Source organism: Rhinolophus hipposideros, assembly GCF_964194185.1.
Source record: "Rhinolophus hipposideros genome assembly, chromosome: 5".
In the NCBI taxonomy this organism is placed as follows: Eukaryota; Metazoa; Chordata; class Mammalia; order Chiroptera; family Rhinolophidae; genus Rhinolophus; species Rhinolophus hipposideros.
The window spans coordinates 91,266,891-91,285,853 of NC_138051.1; the positions used below are offsets into that span (position 1 = coordinate 91,266,891).

General features: G+C 42.0%; 1 protein-coding gene and 1 pseudogene across 8 annotated transcripts in view; both read right to left on the reverse strand.

The window, feature by feature from the left end:
- Window positions 1-18,963, reverse strand: part of TTC7B (tetratricopeptide repeat domain 7B) — a 241,476-nt gene that overhangs the window by 167,989 nt on the left and 54,524 nt on the right. For 4 of the 7 annotated variants that reach the window (XM_081048769.1, XM_081048771.1, XM_081048773.1 and 1 more), the window contains 2 exons: window positions 9,478-9,599; window positions 8,798-8,821 (listed from right to left, as the gene is read on the reverse strand). In XM_081048769.1, coding sequence (XP_080904895.1) covers window positions 8,798-8,821; window positions 9,478-9,599 — 146 coding nt within the window. The remainder of the gene's footprint in view (window positions 1-8,797; window positions 8,822-9,477; window positions 9,600-18,963) is intronic. The other 3 variants (XM_081048774.1, XM_081048770.1, XM_081048772.1) reach the window with 1 other exon arrangement.
- LOC308497504 (large ribosomal subunit protein uL22-like) lies at window positions 9,985-11,965 on the reverse strand (annotated as a pseudogene). Its single transcript has 2 exons — window positions 11,436-11,965; window positions 9,985-10,146 (listed from the first exon to the last, which is right to left on the reverse strand). The product of its transcript is annotated as a large ribosomal subunit protein uL22-like (transcript).

An 18,963-nucleotide genomic window follows, 5' to 3' on the forward strand; every position in this document is an offset into this window, starting at 1 on the left:
TTTTTCAAATGACCCTTCATTGATAACTTGCATCTGGGCTGGAAGGATCTATAAATATCTGATGGGGACAAGACAGCTTTGGGCTTCCTTGAATGTGAGCAAATCCCTTGGGGGACCCTGCACACCTACTCAAGGTGAAGCTCATTCTCTAGCACCCGAGCTGGCACCTGAGGGGGGAGAGGCAAAGAGAACAGCTCCTGGGTGGCCCTTTGGACTACAGAGAGCACAGTTTATACAGAAGAGTAATCCCTGACAATTTATGGTTCTGTTCTAGAACTTTCTAAATAGATGGGTGCAAGCTGTGGCCAGTGAAAGTCTTACGGGTCAAAATGTTTAAGGGAACCTAAGAAGATCCTGGTAAGTACTGTTTATGGTATATGCGATGCCAGTTAATGGTATATTCGATGCTAAGGAGAAAAATAAAGCAAAGAAAAAGGATGGGTTGGTTGGACAAGATGCCTCTGAGAATACTTTTAGGTCTAAACAGTAACGAGCACACTTCCCACCCTATCCTGCCTTTGCTAGTTAGCCCCTAGTCCCTGATTCATCTTCTGGCTTCTGCTCAGTCATGTCCCAAGGAAAACCTCCCCTAACCACCAAATCTAGGTCAACTTCTTTTTAAAATGGACTCTCACACAAATGGGAACCTTTCCTCCTGAGTACTATCTCAGGGTGTAGCAAAACATCCAAGAATATAATGATCTCTGGGAGCAGGGAACATGTTATCCCCATTTTATCCCCAACACCTGAACAATGTCACATGTCATCTACACTGCGTGTTCCTGCTGTGTGTGTTTATTCATGCCACTCCCACCCAGAGCATGGCCCCAGAGCAGGCCTGCAAACAGTGCCATCTAGGTCAATAAGTCCCAGGGGACCAATCTCCAGTCATAGCAAGAGTTATTGAGAAATATCAAAATATTAAGTTAACTTTGATTTTTAGACACTTTATTGTATAACCATCTCTTTTTAGGAAAACTTGCAAAGTGAAAAGCTAAACAAAAAAGCTTTTTCTTCTACCCTTTCCTCAGGCTTAGCCCTCTTGTAATTATTTGCCTGCTGGACTAGAATCCACAGGGATCATTTGGTGTGTCACCATAGCTCCTAGCACATAAATGTTTGATGGATGAATAAAGAAGTGAATGAATAATCCCCTACCCCCCTTCCCCCACTAAAGTGAAAATCACTACCCTAGACGAACCCAATGTGACCTGGAATCATTTCCTATACCACTTCATTTTTCAGGGAATCTAATTCTGAGCGGTGGCTAAAGGAAGCAGCTTTCGGCTGGGCAAAACCATGTGGGGAGGGACCTCTGTGAGCAGCAAGGAACGTCCAATGAGTTCACTAGGCCCCACCCCACCTAATGCCCCAGCACTCTGGAAACCTCGGATGACGTCCCAGGTTCGTCACCTGAAGCCAAGGACATCCAAACAGGATGTACCGCCTTGTTGAACACTGATAACGCTTTCAGATGGCACAGGACTCTAACACTCATTAAGGGCGAGCACTTATGAAGTACACTGGAAGCAATGACCTGTCCCTCCTTATTCATTGCGAAAGTGGTCTTGGAGTTTTGTAATTAAACCGACAGATGTAACAGTTTCCGTACAGATGTTTGCTTCCATACTAAAGTTTGGATGGCATTAAGGGATGAGCCTAGTCTACATTTAAACAAAACAGAGAAAATTCGGCTGATACTTTTTATTACATAAATAATGACATCTAGACTGGCTTTTAAAAGCCCTTATTTTCTAAGTGCAATGTATTCCTTCAAGCTACGCTGCTCAGTGCTCCATGTTCAAGAAGAGAGAACTAACTGGGCATGGTCAGTATGGTCCGAGTGGTCAGAAAACGGGACTGGGTGTCAGAGAAGGATAAGCAGGTCCCAGCTCTGCCACCAACTACTTGTGCGACACTGAATAAATCATGTTGTCTTTCTTATTGACTGTTTTCCCAACCAAAATGTAAACTCCATGAAGGCAGTGACTGGATCTGACTCGTTCACATAAGGCAGTGTTTGGCCCCTAAGTACCCTAGTAAGGTTCTTGGTAAGTATTTATTGAATGATTGCTGAACGCGATTTCTCTGGATCTGATTCCTCATCTATAAAGGACAGTGAATAAAACCAATGTATTCTCAACATTTGAGCTCCAAGGTTTTCAGATTCTACACCTCACCATCAGTTCAACTATTAGGAAAATTTTCCTCAGTAGTGCAAAGACTCATGTGAAGTGCTTAGCACAGTAAGCTAGGTGGATCAAGTCTTCCCCTCATGTAATGACATGTGGCAACACCAAGGTGGGCCTGGCTGGTCAGCCTGCAGGACTCACAATGCTCCAGAAACTTCCCTTTGGAAGCTGCTGCAGCAAAGGAAATAGCCCCCTTACACAGACTCCCTCCCGTCTCCATCACTGCCTCCATCACCCCTATCTTTCTCTCAGTCAACTGCATAACTTACTATGGTACCTGCTGAGGTCAGAATGTGATCTCTGGCCAAAAACCAAGCAAAATGAGCCAAGTCCAACTGAAATGGGGGACATGACTCGGCTGGCACTAGACTCCTGCAAACGGGCGACCTACCCGTGGCCCTTTCGGACACCCCACCTGGGGATTCAATGGCTTCTCCATACCTGGAGAAAGAACTCTATTCCTTAGCCTGGTTTTTAGTCTTCCACCATCTTTCTATCATCCTTCCTTCCAGAAAGAACTCTATCTTAGAAAAGAAAATGGAAACAGAAATAACAATGATTGAAAGTCGCCTACATACAATGCCACACTTCTTCCTGTATCTTTTGTTCTTAGCTTTCCCCTATCTAGCTTCTGCTCTTTGACCATCCCACCAGAAATCTATTCAAGGTCACAAATGTCTTCCATATTACCTAAAGCAAGCTTTGGTCTTTATCCTTATTAACATCACAGCACTATCCAACACAGGTGATCACTTCCTCCTTCCCAGCACACCTTCCTCTTTAGGCTTTCACAGGCACACACCCTCCTGATGTCCCTCCTACCTCGGGCAGCTCCTCCATAGGCTCCTCCCCCTCTTTTACTTCTAACTCTTGCAGGTTTCCAAGCTGAGTCCTGGGCTGTCTTCACTGCTGTCTCTACACCCTGTCCCTCACTAATGTCATCCAGTCCACAGTGTCAAATACAATCAATCTGCTGAAACTCCCATTTTATAACTCAAGCTCTGACCTCCCCTCGGTGCTCCTGTGTCTTCCTCTTTGACAATTCCACTTAGACATCTCACAGGCATCTCAAACCTAACATATCCAAAGGCAAATCCTTGATTTCCCCTTTTCCAAATCTGATCCTCTCCTTGTCCCCACTCCACCTGACCAATTCTCAAGACTGAACTGGGGAGTCATCTCTGGTTCTTCTATTTCCCTCCCTTTTCTACACTTCCCACATCCATCCACTTCTCTTGGTCTCCCCTACCACTCATCTTTCCGGTGAGCAGTTAATGCCTTGCCCAGCTATCATGACCTTGCCTTTGCCCTCGTGACTTGGGGATTTTTCACTGGACAATCGCTACTCCCACTGTATGCTGCAGTAGACCGCCTTCTTCAGGATAAGTCAGACCGAGAGCATCTGTAACTCTCCAATTCTGCCTCAGATTCTTAAACACACAGAGTTCTTTCCTGGTTCAAGACCTTTGCACATATGGGCCCTCTGCTTACAACTCTTTCTCCTGCCCTTGGCCTGGTGACTTCCTTCTCGTCCTTCAAGTCTTGGTCTCAATGTCACTTCCTCAGGAGGCCCAGCCTGAGTGCCCTCTCTAAGCAGGTGCTCTCTGTTATTTGCTCTCACTGTACCCATTCATTTCCTAGTACTTCTTACAATCTGTGCTCATATACATTGGATTACTTGTTTATTACTCGTCTCCCTCACTAGACTGTATCCTCCCTGAGTGCCTGGATTATGTCTCTTAAATTCACCAATGTAGTACCAAGCACAGTTCTTGGCACATAGCAGAACTCGATAAATACTTGTTGGATGACTGACCAAACCTACTGCCTGCCAGGTCCTGTGCTGAGAGCTTATATAAAAATTCACAGATTTCTAAATAAACCTTCACTCCAACCAGAATGGTGTCCTCACAGCCGTGCAGAATACATACAATATTGAGTGCAGTGTTAACTCCCGTGTTTCTACCAACTACTTGGAATGTCCCCCACCTCTCGCACTCCCCTCCCCGGGCCTGGCTCTCCCCAATCTGCACATGCATTATTTCAAGCTTTACTCCCCTTTCCAAATCGGGCAGCAGTCTCAACACAGAGCCTCCTTATTTGCTTTTGTGGCAACCTGAACTTCCCCTGCCACAACATGTAGAAACTACCCTGAAACTGCTTGTTTTAATTCTTAATTCTCTGAGACTAAGTTCTAGGAGAGCAGAGATTTGGTCCCTCTTTTTCACCATTATACCCCCAGTACCTGAGACAGGGCCTGGTTCCTAACAGGCGTGCAATTAATCCTCATTAAATGAATGAATAACTGACCTTCCAGGATTAATATATAAGTGGGCCTGGAGACTTCAGTTAAAGCGAGTAGGTGTTCTCTCATTGTTTGCTCTTTTATGCAACCATATTGTCACCTTTAAAGTTACTTATGTTATTGTCTTATGCTTTTGCTTTTCTCCTACTATGCCCCAGCATGAACACCCATTTCTTTTCCATCTCTGAATCTCTTGAAGAATGTCATGTACCAAAAGTTGGTACATGTTAAATGCTTGCTGGAAACGTGTCTGAATTCTCTCATGTTCACGGCATGTGACTCATAATGTAAAAAGTAGTGTGCAGTTTAAAAAAGTGAACACTTCTTATCACTGCAAGCGAGAAGACAGTTAGAATGCAAAGGCAACACCAAGTTGCCCCCGTGCCTGGAGAGATGGGTGCACCGAGCAAAGCCGCCCTCTCGGTTTGGCCATGGAGTGTGGGAGCCTTTCTGCTGAAATTGCTGTCCCTGGAAGGCTATAAACCCAGGAAACGCCCCTACTCAGGAGCCCACGGGACACTGTGGGCCTCACGGCCCCTTCTTCTGCCTTCTAATTCTAGGTTACCCTGAGCAGGGCTGAACAGGTGTAAAGGTCAACAAGATGCGTGGGGAAGTTTAAAAACTTTTTAAAGCCAATGCAGAGTGATGAATAGTGGTCTATTTAAAGCCAGCTCATATTGGCGACTGACCGTCTTTACAGAACTCCAAAGAGCTCTCATACCACTTTATTCCCTGGCTTGATTGTAAGTACCTCAGGGGAGCCCATGTCTGACCATACGAGTATTTCCTGACTTCCTACTTTCTCCACGTCAGGGTCTCCCTGGCAGAACTCCATGAGGCACCCTAGCCATGCACCCTCAGAAAGAGTACCATTCGATGGGCACATCTCCCAGGTACTGACGGTCATTTGCCTTCTTGCTTCAGATATCCCCACTCTCCCTGAATTAAAACCAATTCAGAACCAGGGAAAACACACTACAATCCCCATTTTGCTCAACCAGTACATCTGACATGGCTGACAAGAAGCAAAGTTATTTGAAATATTCTTTGCTACCCTTTGTTTTCTAAGGGATGGTTAAAGGTTCCCGAAATGTGCAGGAAATGAAAGGCATCCCAGACCCATGCCTGGCTGGCAATTCCAGCTGCAAAAACTCAAGTGGGGGGGGGTTAACATTTCTGTTCTCCTTAGAAGGCTGAAGGGAGCCCCTCGCTGAGGCCATTTCCTGGCCACTAGCTGTGCTACCCAAAGAATACCCAATGCTACTGTGTCAGACCAGCCAGCGCCACCTCTCTTCTCTGAAACACTGACATGGCCATCAGTTATTAGGTGTTATCCAAGCTAATTGTCATGCATTTGGGGCAGAGTTCGCTTAAACCAGCAGTCTAAACAGATGCGCTTCCTTGAAAACTCTGGTGGTGTGAGGCTCAGCAATGAAATGCGTGACGGACGCCTGTTCTGTGAACTTCCACTTCAGCTGGAGCCTGACCTTCCTCCGGCCCCACGTGCAGCTGCAGAGTCAGCTGGGCACCCCCATCACGGGAAATTACAACGTGCCACTTGCTGTTGGCCTGGAGCTTCACAAGTGTTCCCGCACGCGTGTTCTCATCTGTGCCTCACCACAGCTCTTGAGGTAGGAGGCCTGAGCTCTATTTCACAGATAAAGAAATGGATACCCAGCAAGCAGAGGGCTGGTTCCAAATCCAGGTCCTCTGGCCCCAGGGCCCCTCAAACAAGTGCCCGCCGTGAGCGAGGCAATTCGAGAACCTTGGAGGCAGCAGTCCTGGTTCTCTGAGGCTAATGCTCTCTGATGTCACCCTTGCAGAATCTGAGCAAGAGGTTTTTCATCCTTAACAGGTTTGCTGCTGCCACCCAGAGGGACAAGAGACACAGATGTGAAACAGATGTGGGTACATTCCAAGTAACATCGTGCCCTGGGCACTTGGGGCTGGGATGGCAACCGGGTGTTCTCTCCCTCCAAGGAGGAAAGAGGGTGGAGGAAGGGAGCGTGGGGGAAGGGCGGTAAGAGGGCAACAAGGAGAGGGAAGAGAAGGAAAGGGAACTGAGGATGAGGAAGAGGGTGAGAGGAAGGAAATAGAGGAAAAGGAGGGGTAAGAGACGAAGCAAGAGGGGGAGGGGACCAGAGGGGACCATGGGGAGGAGAGAAGAAACATGATTCGTGACATGCTGTAGATGAGACATGAAGACAAGTGTGATGAGAAAACACCAATCAGCAGAGCCTGGGAACCATCCCCTGGCAACGTCTGTACTAGGGGTCAAGTGCTCCATCACAGAGAAGCCGGGCGCTGGACAAGGCTGCCATGTGGGGGTCCAACCAAGCCCTTCCACACAGCGACAGCATTTCCCCTGCCGTGGTGCAGTGCTAAAAGGACCGAAGATCAAACCTGGAAGCCAGGTCACGATGGGGAAAAGAAGATCGATTCTACTTATTCCGCCAAGCTCGCAGGCAACAGGGGACGTGAAGGAGATGCCGCCATGAGGATCAGTGCCCATGAAGGAAAAGTAATGCTAAACATAAAAGCACCATTGGGGCCTCAGGCGTTAGGAGGGGCCCAGGAACTGGTCCTGGAGTTATGTTCTTTGTGAACCAGAGCCAAGTTCGCCAGTTTGGCACTCGCTCTTGGAAAAGATGGCGAATTATAAATGAATAGAAGTAATTATTATCTCTCACTAAGTCCTCAGTGATGACACCACAGCTGAATATCTTTAAGTATATTTCTAAAGAAAAAGATGTGTTTTATTAATTTCTATTTCTTATTGCAAAACCCTTCTATAATACATTAACCTATCCTCGAAAATCAGTCAAACCCTGTCCATTTTATCTTCCCAAATACATATTTTTAAAAGTGCAGAAAAACAAAGAAAAGGAGTGAGACAACAAAGGAGCAAACACAGCAGAAGCTGGAACTATGGAAAGCCACTGGCGCTGAGAGAAAGCAGCTGCCCCCACCTGCCCCCACTTGCTCCACAGAGACACAGGCTGTAGTTGTTCCCTGACAAATGACCCCCAGATGTGGCTCTTGGGCCCTGAATAACCCTGACAGCACTTGGCTTGTCCAAAACCTCCCACAGATTCCTCTCCTTTCTTCCATAATTTGTGGTTTTGAAAGTGGCCTTCACCTCTACCTACCCAAAGGTAACCTCTCCTTACTGCTGCAGGCTCCCAGCCTTCAGGACACTGCAGCAGGCAAGAACCCTCTCGAGTGGCTGGCCCAATGCCATCACTGGTCTTTAGAGCACAGAGAGAAGGGCGACAGGACAAGAAAAGAGGAGCAAAGGCTTCCAAGTTAAGCAATCCCTTAACTTTGATACGCCAATGGGTATCTCCTTGCACTTGTTTTGTAAAAATGAAAAAAGAGCCAGCAAGCAATTCCCAGCGTGTAATCCATCATCTTGTGATAAATAATAAACCTCTCCTCATCATTATTTTCTAGTTAGATTCCAGTGGGCAGTCAACGTTTCATGACAGAAGGTTGAGCCCAACAGCCCTGCTTCTCCCTCCTCAATGACTAGGCTTCAGATGAAAATGTGTTATGCAGCCCACCCTGATCAATCTTACACAAAGCCTTTACAATAGCAGGTCTTGGTGTGGTGCTCGAGAGCCCCCAGGGAATTCATTCCCGTACTGGGCTTGCAAATCAACCAGACACTCACAGGTTAGAGGGAGAGAGAATAACGGTTGGGGGTTCCTCTGTGGTGACCACCATTTATTGTGAAAAGGGAGAAGAAACAGACCACTAGAAAAATATCCCACTTACCTCCCTTCTCCCTTTATTTAAAACAGTAAAGAAAACAGAACTCAAAATCAGCAGAGAGAACATGCACCACCGCGCAGACGATCTCCATCAGGGGCAGATGAGATCAAATTTAAGCACATCTTTGTGCCAAAGCCACCAAGCCATTCCAAACCTTGGGGTGTTTACTGTGGCCTTTCGTGGGCCACAGCACTCTGAACCAGTGGCCTTCAGAGTAAAGCAGGCCTTGCCCACAGTATAATAGAATTTGAGAAATAAGCATTCACTCCCAGCAAATGGAAAATGGCCACCTGTGGCTCTGGGCCACCAGGAGGATGAAACCCACTTCTGTGAGCTACACCCCAAGGTTTGAAGCTCTCAACAATGAAGAGGGAGCAACTCCACTGTTCATTTATCCAAAGGCTGGGACTCGCGTCCCCTCAGCTGCTCAAAGCACTACTTGAGTCTTCCGAGAGGAAGGGAAAGGGCCTCGAGGGGGCCTCCCATGCACAGCCTAGGAGGAGCTACAGAGGAACCGGGTACCTACTGTTGGTCTTCATGCACATCTATCCTGCAGCACAAGATCAAAACAAGGGACAGCTGAAGAGATTTGGAACAGACTCGTCGTATTTCTCATAAGAGCAAAACAAACATCAAATGCATTAGAGAGCTACACCCCACATGGTCAGGCTCTTAAACCTTTCTTAAACCCTTTGCAAAGGCAGCTCAAGTAGGAAGTGTTCTTGTGTGGCATTAGATCCACACTCACTTTCATAAAAACCATATGGGACGTGGCACATCCAATTCTCTGAACTGATCAGCCATTCAAAAGGAGAGGATCCCGTGTGCCAGGTTTTCCAGTTCCTTAACTCTCCCCCACATCATAGGGGGGAGGCGTGTGCAGTACCATTCCCACGGAGGAGGGGCAGGGGCAGCCTCCAGCATGGCTCCCATCACATCCGCCCCACTCGTCTTGGTGCCCCATCCTGGAGTCAGACTCACATAGGACCCCTCTAACTCCATTCTCCCACCTTCAAATCTCATGGGAAAGTAAGAAAGCAAGGTGGAGAAGAGACGAAAGAGCCTATGTTCTTTCTTTTTAAAAAATTCCAATTACAGTGCATCTTTAAAATTGTTTATGTTATAATAACTAAACTGAAGACAGCATTATAAGACTCTCTATTTTCCTTCTTTAGAAACTTGATTTAAAAAATGAAGAAGGCTTACCCATTTTTGAAATAGAGGACATGGGCTCTCTGAAGTCCTGTTTCTAGGAAAAAACCTAGTTCTTGATCGTGGGGAGCAGGGCCAGGCTTAGGGCTTCTGTTTTGAATATTAGTAAGTATTACCTAGAAGGGGAGAAAATTGGAAAACTAATCAGATCCACATCCAACCTCAACTTCCTTTAGACCCTGTTGCCAAATGCACTGCACAATTTGAAAAGTCAACTTCCTTATGCAAACATCAGTGCACAGGCCAGGGTCAGGAAAGCAGAGAGAACGGCTTCCATGAGACATGGAACCCAGGGAACCCAAGCAACCCAGGGGCACATGCGGCCCTCCTGGCACCAAGGGCTGAGGAGTGAAGGGTGTTGATGCGTGCATGGTGCCAGGAGAAGCATTAGAGCTGGAGGGGCTCTGCCGAATGCCAGGATGTTGACAGAGAGGCTCAGTGACACAGAAGCAGGTCCCAGCAACGGGCAAAAAAATAGTCACCATCCACCGATGGCTGAGGTCACTGACTAGCCAACTGCAGCTTCAGCCCTTTGAGCTGGAGGAGCTCCAAAAAGGGCTGGGAACTCGGTGCCGTGATTGGCACCAGCCCTAAAACTAACCAGAGAGGGCAAACGCACCAGACATAAAACTGAGGCCAGTGGACTGAGCAGCAGTCATCTATCTGTTCTCAAGAGGAGAGCTGAGAAAAACAACTCAAGCTCCCTCCTTCCCAAACTCGACCTCTTGTCGACAGATAACGAGGTTTCAAAGGTTTCAATTTTTAGCCCTGCAAGAAAGACTGCCAACTAATCGGGAGAAAGGCTTGCAAGTTGAGTGGGTTAAAGTGAAGTAGAACTACGGGTCTACTATTACAGAGGCTACTCTCTTTAAACTCACATAAAGTCACATAAAGCCTTTATCAACCAGAAGCTACTGTGGCTCATGAAAAAAACCATGTAAGTGCTCTCCAAACAAACTGTCCACATTTGCTGAAAAGTCTGCACCTCTTCAAAGACCCAGCTGTGAGCCAAACCCCAAATATTCTAGAGGTCTTGAAATTACTCTCTAAATGGAGTTGAAGCGACTGCTAGTTCTCTAACTTGTGAGCTTTGGGAAATAGAAAAGTAGAAAGCATACAATGAACAGTCTGTCGTGGCACACTTGTATTCAAACTGCATCCCAGCACCTTGTCAACACTACCTGGCTCCTTCACGACTTAGCTCTGCAAGTGCTAAGAGGCAGGTGCTCCTCCTACCTGTGGGGACTGTTGTTTTTTTGGCTCTAATGCAGGCTCATCCCCCACCCATCATCCTCCAAGTGCTGGAGACAGAGTCGGGTCCTGGGCACTTGTCTGTTCTCCCATAAGTCTCTCTCAAGGTGAGCTATCTCATCCATTCCTCTGAGCTTCAAAATTCACCTATATGCCGCCAACTCCCAAATTGATAATCTCTAGTCCAGACTTTCCCTCTCTGAATTCCAGACTCTATATCTAGCTCCTTGCATGGCGTCTCCACTTGAAGGTCCAAATTTGAAACTTTTAAAAATTATCCTTCATTTGCTTTCGAAAAGTTTTTCATTTTTTTAAAAAAAATGTCATGATTATTTAAAGCAAAAAAAATCAGTACAATAAAGAAAATTAAAAACCATCTCAAAATTCCACCACCCAGAAAAAAACCGGTTAATACTGATTGAACAATAATCCAGATCTCTCTATATACATATGTACCAAGAGGAAAGATAAAAATCATTTTACAAAAACTGAGATTGTGTTCTAGATGCTTAATTTAAACCATTACGTTTAATTTTAATTCAACACGAGAAACTAAAGTGTGACCAAAGTAATTACTCAACTTCAGAAAAATATGTTTTTTTCTTTTTTATTAATTGATTTATTTTTTTCCTGCTTTTTCTTTTATTAGCATTTATTTGATGCTGAATTAACTCCGAGGCCTTAAGTTTTTGTTTCCTCACTTTCTTCATGGAGATCTTTTTCTGCTGTGCGACCTTTTCTTCTGGTTTAGGAGCCGTCAGCTCCTTTTCAGTGAGGGTCAGCTCAGTGTGACAAGGAGAGCTCACGTATGGGTTCATCCGCCCGTGAGCTCTGTAAGTGCCACATCGTATCTTGGGAGCTTTGTTCACTGGCTGTGCTCAGTGACCAGGCATCTACATCTAAACCCTTACGTGCAGGATTTCTTTCTGCATTTTTAACCATGTGCAGCCAAAAATTCTGCACTCTTTGTGGGCCACTGACCCTGCATCCAGCCCCACTGTTTGGCCTGGGCACACCTCCCAACTCCACCATTGTAATGATAGAATGGTACACATTGCTTCCGTAATGTGACATCCTTTAGATAGATGGTGGCTTTTTGGATATGCATACCCTTGATGGCCTGGGCAGTTTCACGAGTGTTCTTAAAGTGAGCACAAAGATTCGAAACTCTCAGTTGACATGATTTTGTGGGGTTCTCTGGGTCAAGTGAATAGTGAACCGTTTTCAGAGGTCACCTCAGGCAGCTCACAGGAAGAGCAATTAATTTATTTTTAAATTATAGTTGAAATACAATATTATATGTTTCAGGTTTACAACATAGTGATTTGACATTTATACACCTTACGAAGTGATCACCACAGCAAGTCTAGTAATCATCTGTCAATGTACAGAGTTATTACTTGACAGAGAGAGAGAGAGACAGAGAGAGAGAGACAGAGAGGGAGAGACAGAGAGAGAGAGACAGAGAGAGAGAGAGAGAGAGAGAGAGAGAGAGAGAGAGAGAGAGAGAGACAGAGAGACAGAGAGAGAGACAGAGAGAGAGAAGTCATTCTTTTACTTACATATTTCAACTGTAGTGTCTACTGATCCCTTGGTAAAGATGAAAAAATTAACATATTCATACTACCTTCTGCTTCTGCCTTCTCCTCAGCCTCCTATTTTTGTTATATTACTCTTCTAACATTGCCAAGGTTCCCAACAATTATGTCCTACTCCACAATTGTTTTGCCTCAGTCCTATTTTAAAATGCATTCATTGTTTCTTGAATTCTTTATTTTGAATCAATTCTTGGTAGAACATTGCACAAAAAGGCTCAGGGACGCTGTAGGCCCTGAAGTCTTGTACGTCTGAGAACGTCTATCTCTTGTCTCTATTCCTCCAAACCTGACTGAATGTGACATTCTTGGATTTCGTACTTTCTCACCCCCAGAACATGGCAGATGATTCTCCAGTCTTCTGACACTGAAAGTTGCTGTGGAGAACTCGGAAGCCAGCCTTATTCTTCTCCCTGCAGATGATCTGCGAACAGCACTCCTTTTTGTCCCTGAAGTCTAGAAAATCTACCAGGAGTTATTTTGCCATTCATCATTCTCTGTCAGTTCTCCTGAGAACACAGCATTAATTCTCAATCTGCGAATTCAGATCTGTAGTATAAAGTAATGCACTGAAGTCAGGCTACCATTCTGGGCTCAAAGCCCAGCTCCCCCACTTTGGGCAAGTCACCGTCTCTCTAGACCTCACTTTTCTCACAGGTACAATGAAGGTGGCAAGAGAACATGGTCTTAGCATGGTCCTATGGACTAAAAGAGATAATGAGTGGATAGAACCCTTAGCACAAAGTAAATGCTCAATAGTTTTACTTTGTTGAAGAATTTCTCTTTGATAGTAAAATTGTATTTTTTTATTTCTTCCATTTCTTACATTTATTTTTCAGGAATATTAATTGTATATACCGTCTTCATTACTGTAGCTTTGTAGTAAGTTGAGAGATCAGGAACTGTGAGTCCTTCAACTTGGTTCTTTTTTAAGGTTGTTTTGGCTCTTCTGGTCCCTTGCATTTCCATATTAATTTCTGAATCAACTTGTCAATTTCTGCAAAAATGGCAACTGAGATTTTGATAGGGATTGGGATGAATTTGTTGACCAATTTGGGGAATATTGCCATCTTAACAAATTAAGTCTTTTGATCCATGAACATGGCATGTCTTTTTACTTATTTAAGTTTTCTTTCATTTCTTTCAACACTAATTTGTAGTTTTTAGGGCATAGGTTTGTACTTCTTTTTTATGATTCCAATATATTTTAATCTTTTGATATAAGTGGAATTGTTTTTTATTCCATTTTCAGATTGTTCACTGCTAGTGTATACAAATTAAAGTGATTTTTGTATATTGACCTTGTATCCTGTAATTTTATTGAAATCGTTTATTAGTTATAATAGTTTTGTGTGTGTGTGTGTGAATTCCTTAGGATTTCAAGATCATGTCATCTACAAACAGAGATACTTTTACTTCTTTCTTTTTAATCTAAATGCCTTTTACTTCTTTTTCTTGCTCAGTTGTGCCGTCCAGAACCTCTAATAAATAAAAATAAAATAGTAAGAGCAGATATCCTTGTCTTCTTAGTGATCTTAGGAGGAAAGCATCCACTCTTTCACCATGTTAGATGTTGTTAGATGTGGTTTTTTTCATTGGTGACATCTATCAGATTAACTTCTATTTCTAGTTTGTTAAGTGTTTTTACCATGAAAGTGTGTTGGATTTTTGTCAAATGCTTTCCCTGCATCTACAGAAATTATCATTATCATGTGGCTTTTGTCCTTTATTGTACTGATATGTTGTATTACATTAATTGATTTCTGTATGTTAAATCAACCTTGCATTCCTGAAATGAATCTCATTTGGTCATTCTGTATCTTGCTTGATTCAGTTTACTGGAATTTTGTTGGAGGTATTTGCATCTGTATTCATAACAGATATTGGTCTCATAAAATGAATTAAGGAGTATTTTCCTGTTATTTTCTGAAAGCTTTTATATTATTGCTAACATTTCTCCTTTAAATGTTTGGCTGAATTCTCCAGTGAAGCCAACCTGAACTGTAGTTTCTTTGTGGAAAGGCTGTTAACTACAAATTCAATTTTTAAAATACATATAGGAATATTTGGGTTATCTATTCCTTCTTGAATGAGCTTTGGTAGTTTTTGCCTTTCAGGGAATTTGTCTGTTTTCTATAAGTGATCAAATTTATTGGCATAAAGTTAGTCATAATTTTCCCTTACAGTCTTTTAATGTCTATAATTATCTCCTCTTTTCTGGGTATTGATAATTTGTGTCTTCTCTCATTTAGTCTATTATTCAATCTTATTCAAAGTTTTTTAATTTTATTGTTCTTTTCAAATAATCCATTTCTGGTTTCACTGATTTTTCTCTACTTTGATCTGTTTTCTATTTCACTGATATCTGTTCTGATCTTTATTATTTCTTTCCTTCTGCTTGCTTTGCCTTTAATTTGTTCTTTTTTTTCTAGTTTCTTGAGTTGGAAGCTTAGATCATTGATTTGAAAGTTTTCTTCCTAACATAAGCATTTAATATTATAAATTATTCTATACATTTTGTTTTATATTGCTTGAAATTCTATTATTAGGTACACACACTTTTAGGATTACAATGTCTTGTTGATGAATTGACTCCTATCATGTACTATCTCCCTTTATCTCCTATAATATTCCTTGTTCTTAATTCTACTTTGATATAATACAGCCACTCTAGCTTTGTTTTGATTATTATTTGCATAGTGTATAACTTTACTTTTTGTCTACCTATATATTATTTAAATGGATTTCTTGTAGATAGCGTAAGTTAGGTCTTGCTTTTTTGTTTAATCTGAAAATCTCTGCCTTTTAGTTGGGGTGTTTAGACCATTTATATTTAATGTAATTATTGATATGACTGGAACCATCTTAATAGTTGTTTTGTACTGACTGATATATTCTCTGTTCTTTTTTTCTGTCTCATTCTTCTTTTTCTCTTTAGATTGATGGTTCCATTTCATCTCCACTATTGAATGGTTAATTATCTTTTTATTCTTAATTTTTTAGTGGTTATCCCAGGGTTTATAATATAGCTCTTTAGCTTATCACAGTCTATCTTAAAATAATATTACACCAATTCATATGTACTATAAACTCCTTATAGTAATATACAATCATTTCCTCCCTTATCCTCTTTGCTACTATAGTCACACATTTTGTTTTTATATTATAAATCCCAGGACCTCAGAGATGGGGCTCATTCTCAAGAGTCCCTTTCTGGGCATTTCCCTGTTAACTCCTAGAAGGCCTTCCTGGGACAAGAACCACTTAACTTCCATCCCCCGGGAAAGCTTTGAGCATTATTATACACTTAGGAGGCCAGGTTCAGCCCCAAACTGAGGTTTCTATTATCACCCCTTCTTAATAAATAGCGTCATCCACCCAGCTGCCCAAATCAGACTGGGGAGCGAGCCTTGATCCCTTGACCCTCTTACATGTAATCTATTACCTCCTAACTGTTTCTCAAATACATTTGTATCTATCCATTTCCACAAACGTTACTTCATCTAAGCTACCATCACTTCCTGTTAGAGTTCTGCAACAGCCTCCTAAATGGAGTCTCCACATCCTCTCTTGCTCCTTTACTTCCCTGCCACTCTCTATAAGCAGCCAGAGTCATTTTTTATAACATAATCTGGATCATGTTACTACTCTTATGCTCTTTCTCATCTCTCAGGAATCAATTTGACTGTCACCTTCTCCCAAGGGCCGTCCCTGACTACCTAACGTAAAGTAGGTCTGCCTCTATTTTTCCTTCTTACAGCATCCTACTCCATCCTTCATTGCATTTATCAATGTATTTTTTAACTTGATTACTGGCTGTCCACCTCCATGGCTGCAACTTCTACAAAGTCAGGGGCCTCATCTACTCCATTTACTAATATATCCAGTGTCTACTGCAATGAGTCAGGCAGGGGAAGCATTCAATACATAAGTGAATAAATGAATAAATTTGCAAGGCCAATCAGAAATGCAGAATAAAGGCAATAAGAAAGCAACCTACTATGCATTTGGTATGATGTAGATACACAGGTTATCTCATTTATCTCCCCCAAAACCCACTAAGACACACACTATTATTCTCTCTTTATTGAAGGGGAAACGGAGACTTTGCTCCATTGAGTTGCCCAAATCACATGGTTTACAAGTGTTACAGCTGGTGCTGAAACTCAGGTCTGCCTGACTCTGCAGTCCAGCTCCTCCCTCCTTTGTCTTATCAGCCTGTGCTTGCTTGTAGAACAAAGTCTAAAAGACAAGAGGTCAGGGCAGCTGGGATGAGGTTTGGTAATAAATGGAGAAAGTAGGAACCTAGATGCAAGGGAGAGAATAGCTTAGCTCAGGGTTTCCCTGAGCTCTAAGCATTCTGGATTTAATACCTTCCTCACAAAGAGCCTCTAACACAGGCCGAGGCAGGAGCACTGTCTGGCGGTGTTGAAGCCACCACTTGTTTTGCGGATAAACACTTCCTTGTGAGAGTACAAGTAGCCTTAACAAGTGCAGCCTGGTTGGCAAAGACCCAATGACTGAGGAAGCATAATAGCAAGGGGACGGGGGGCAAAAGATTTTAGGTCAAAAGACCCAGGTTCTAGATCTGGTTCTGAAAATGCTCACCACTTGTGAACTTAGAATAATTCCTTTGATCTTTCAGATCTTCATTGTCCTCATCTGTGTAATGGGAATAATAACATACACCTCACATGAATTGCAAATGGAAAACTTAATGAGAATATAAACATTATAATCCTTAATGAAGATACATTAAAAAATTACCTTCAAGTAGGAACAAAATAAGGATATTTTCCACCACCTTTATTTTTTAACATTGGTTTAAAAAGTCTAGAACTCGGGCATGAGAGAGATAAGATGGAAAATAATAGAAAGGAAGAAATAAAAACAACAACAATCATTCTTCTGCTATGTATCTATTTATCTGTATTCTTAGAAAACTGAAAAGAATCAACTCTGTTTTTATAGAGGCGGTCAGTATTGTGGCTAATTATCCTATATTGCTATCCTTGTCAGCCTTCAAGATTCAGCTCAGGTGTCATCACTTCCAGGAGCCGACCTTGAACTTCCATATGGGCCCAATCCCCCTCTCTGCAGTTCTCCCACCAAAGCACTCCCCACACTGGTTATGGACCTGTGTCCTCATGAGGTCATAAGTTTCCTAAGGACATGCTCTGTGGATTCTTCATTCCAGTGGCCCTGGTGTCAAGCACAGTGTGCAGAACACAGAAGGAACTCAATCAATGTTTGTGCAAGTGAATTAACAAATCAAAAGCATCGTTATAGGTGAACATATAATGAAAAATATAATGAAAAAAATAACAATCCAATACACAGACAATACAAAACAGAAAAGATCTGGGAGTAAAATAAATCTACTGAAATCTGTATTATACCAAAAGTGTTGTAAAATGGAAAGACATATCAGTCATAGATAGAAGACTAAACATAATACCCCAAATTAATGTATAGAGTTAATAAAAAGTCAGCCAAATCCCAATAGGATTTTTCCAGAACTCAACAAAATTATTCTAAAATTAATCCAGAAGTACAACAGAAAAGGACAAAGGATATTCTGAAATAAATAAATAAGTGGTTATTAAGCTTTCAGATGTTAAAACCATCATAATAAAAAAATATTTATTAAGCAGTGTCATATTGGTGCAATATAAGATTAGCAGAACAAAATAGTAAAGCCAGAAATTACTGTTGTATCTAACATTTTACTGAATGTCTTAAAATATATGACAGAAAACATGAAAGAGATATGAGATCATCTTAAAGAGGCACTAAAATTTGGGGAAAACATTAGAGTTATATGTAATATCATAGACCAAAATAAATCCCCAGAAGTTTTGAAATTAAAAGTTATTTTTAAAAATATGGAAAATGGTTGAAAACTAAATCCTAGAGGGAGTTTACGCCAATAGTTCAGCTTTAAAATAATGAAATAAATGTAAGAAAAAGATAATCAAATTCAACTATATAGAGATTTAATATTCAACTACATACAACTTAAAAATGGAAAATTACTGATCTGGACGACATTCAGAGCATATATGATAAAGGGTTAACATATTTATGTATAAAGACTTTATTCAAATTGTAAGAAAAGTCTTATATGCAAAAATTGAACAGAAAGTATAAACAGACAAAAAGGAAATATGACAAAGTTAAATATAAAGTTACCATCTGACCCAGCAATCCCACTCCAAGATATACCCAAGAAAAAGGAAAACATTTGTCCAGACAAAATATTGTATGCAAATATTTATAGCAGTTTTATTATGACAGCCAAAAAGTGGAAACAACCCAAATGATAAATGACTAATGGATAAACACATTGTAGTATTTCCGTACAATGGAATATTATTTGGCAATATAAAAAAAGAAAATGAAGTACCGATTCATGCTATAACATACAAGGTGTGATAAAAAAATATGGTGAATGTTTAAATAAAAAAATTTATTACACTAAAAGAGACACTGCTATTATTCACCCTCAAAATACTACCCCCCTTGCTTTGAACACACTTGTCCCATCATTCTTGCCACCTTCTGAAGCAGTTCCGGAGGTCATCTTCCATGAGTGTCTTTAGTTGTGCTGTGGTGGCTGCTTCAATGTCCTGAA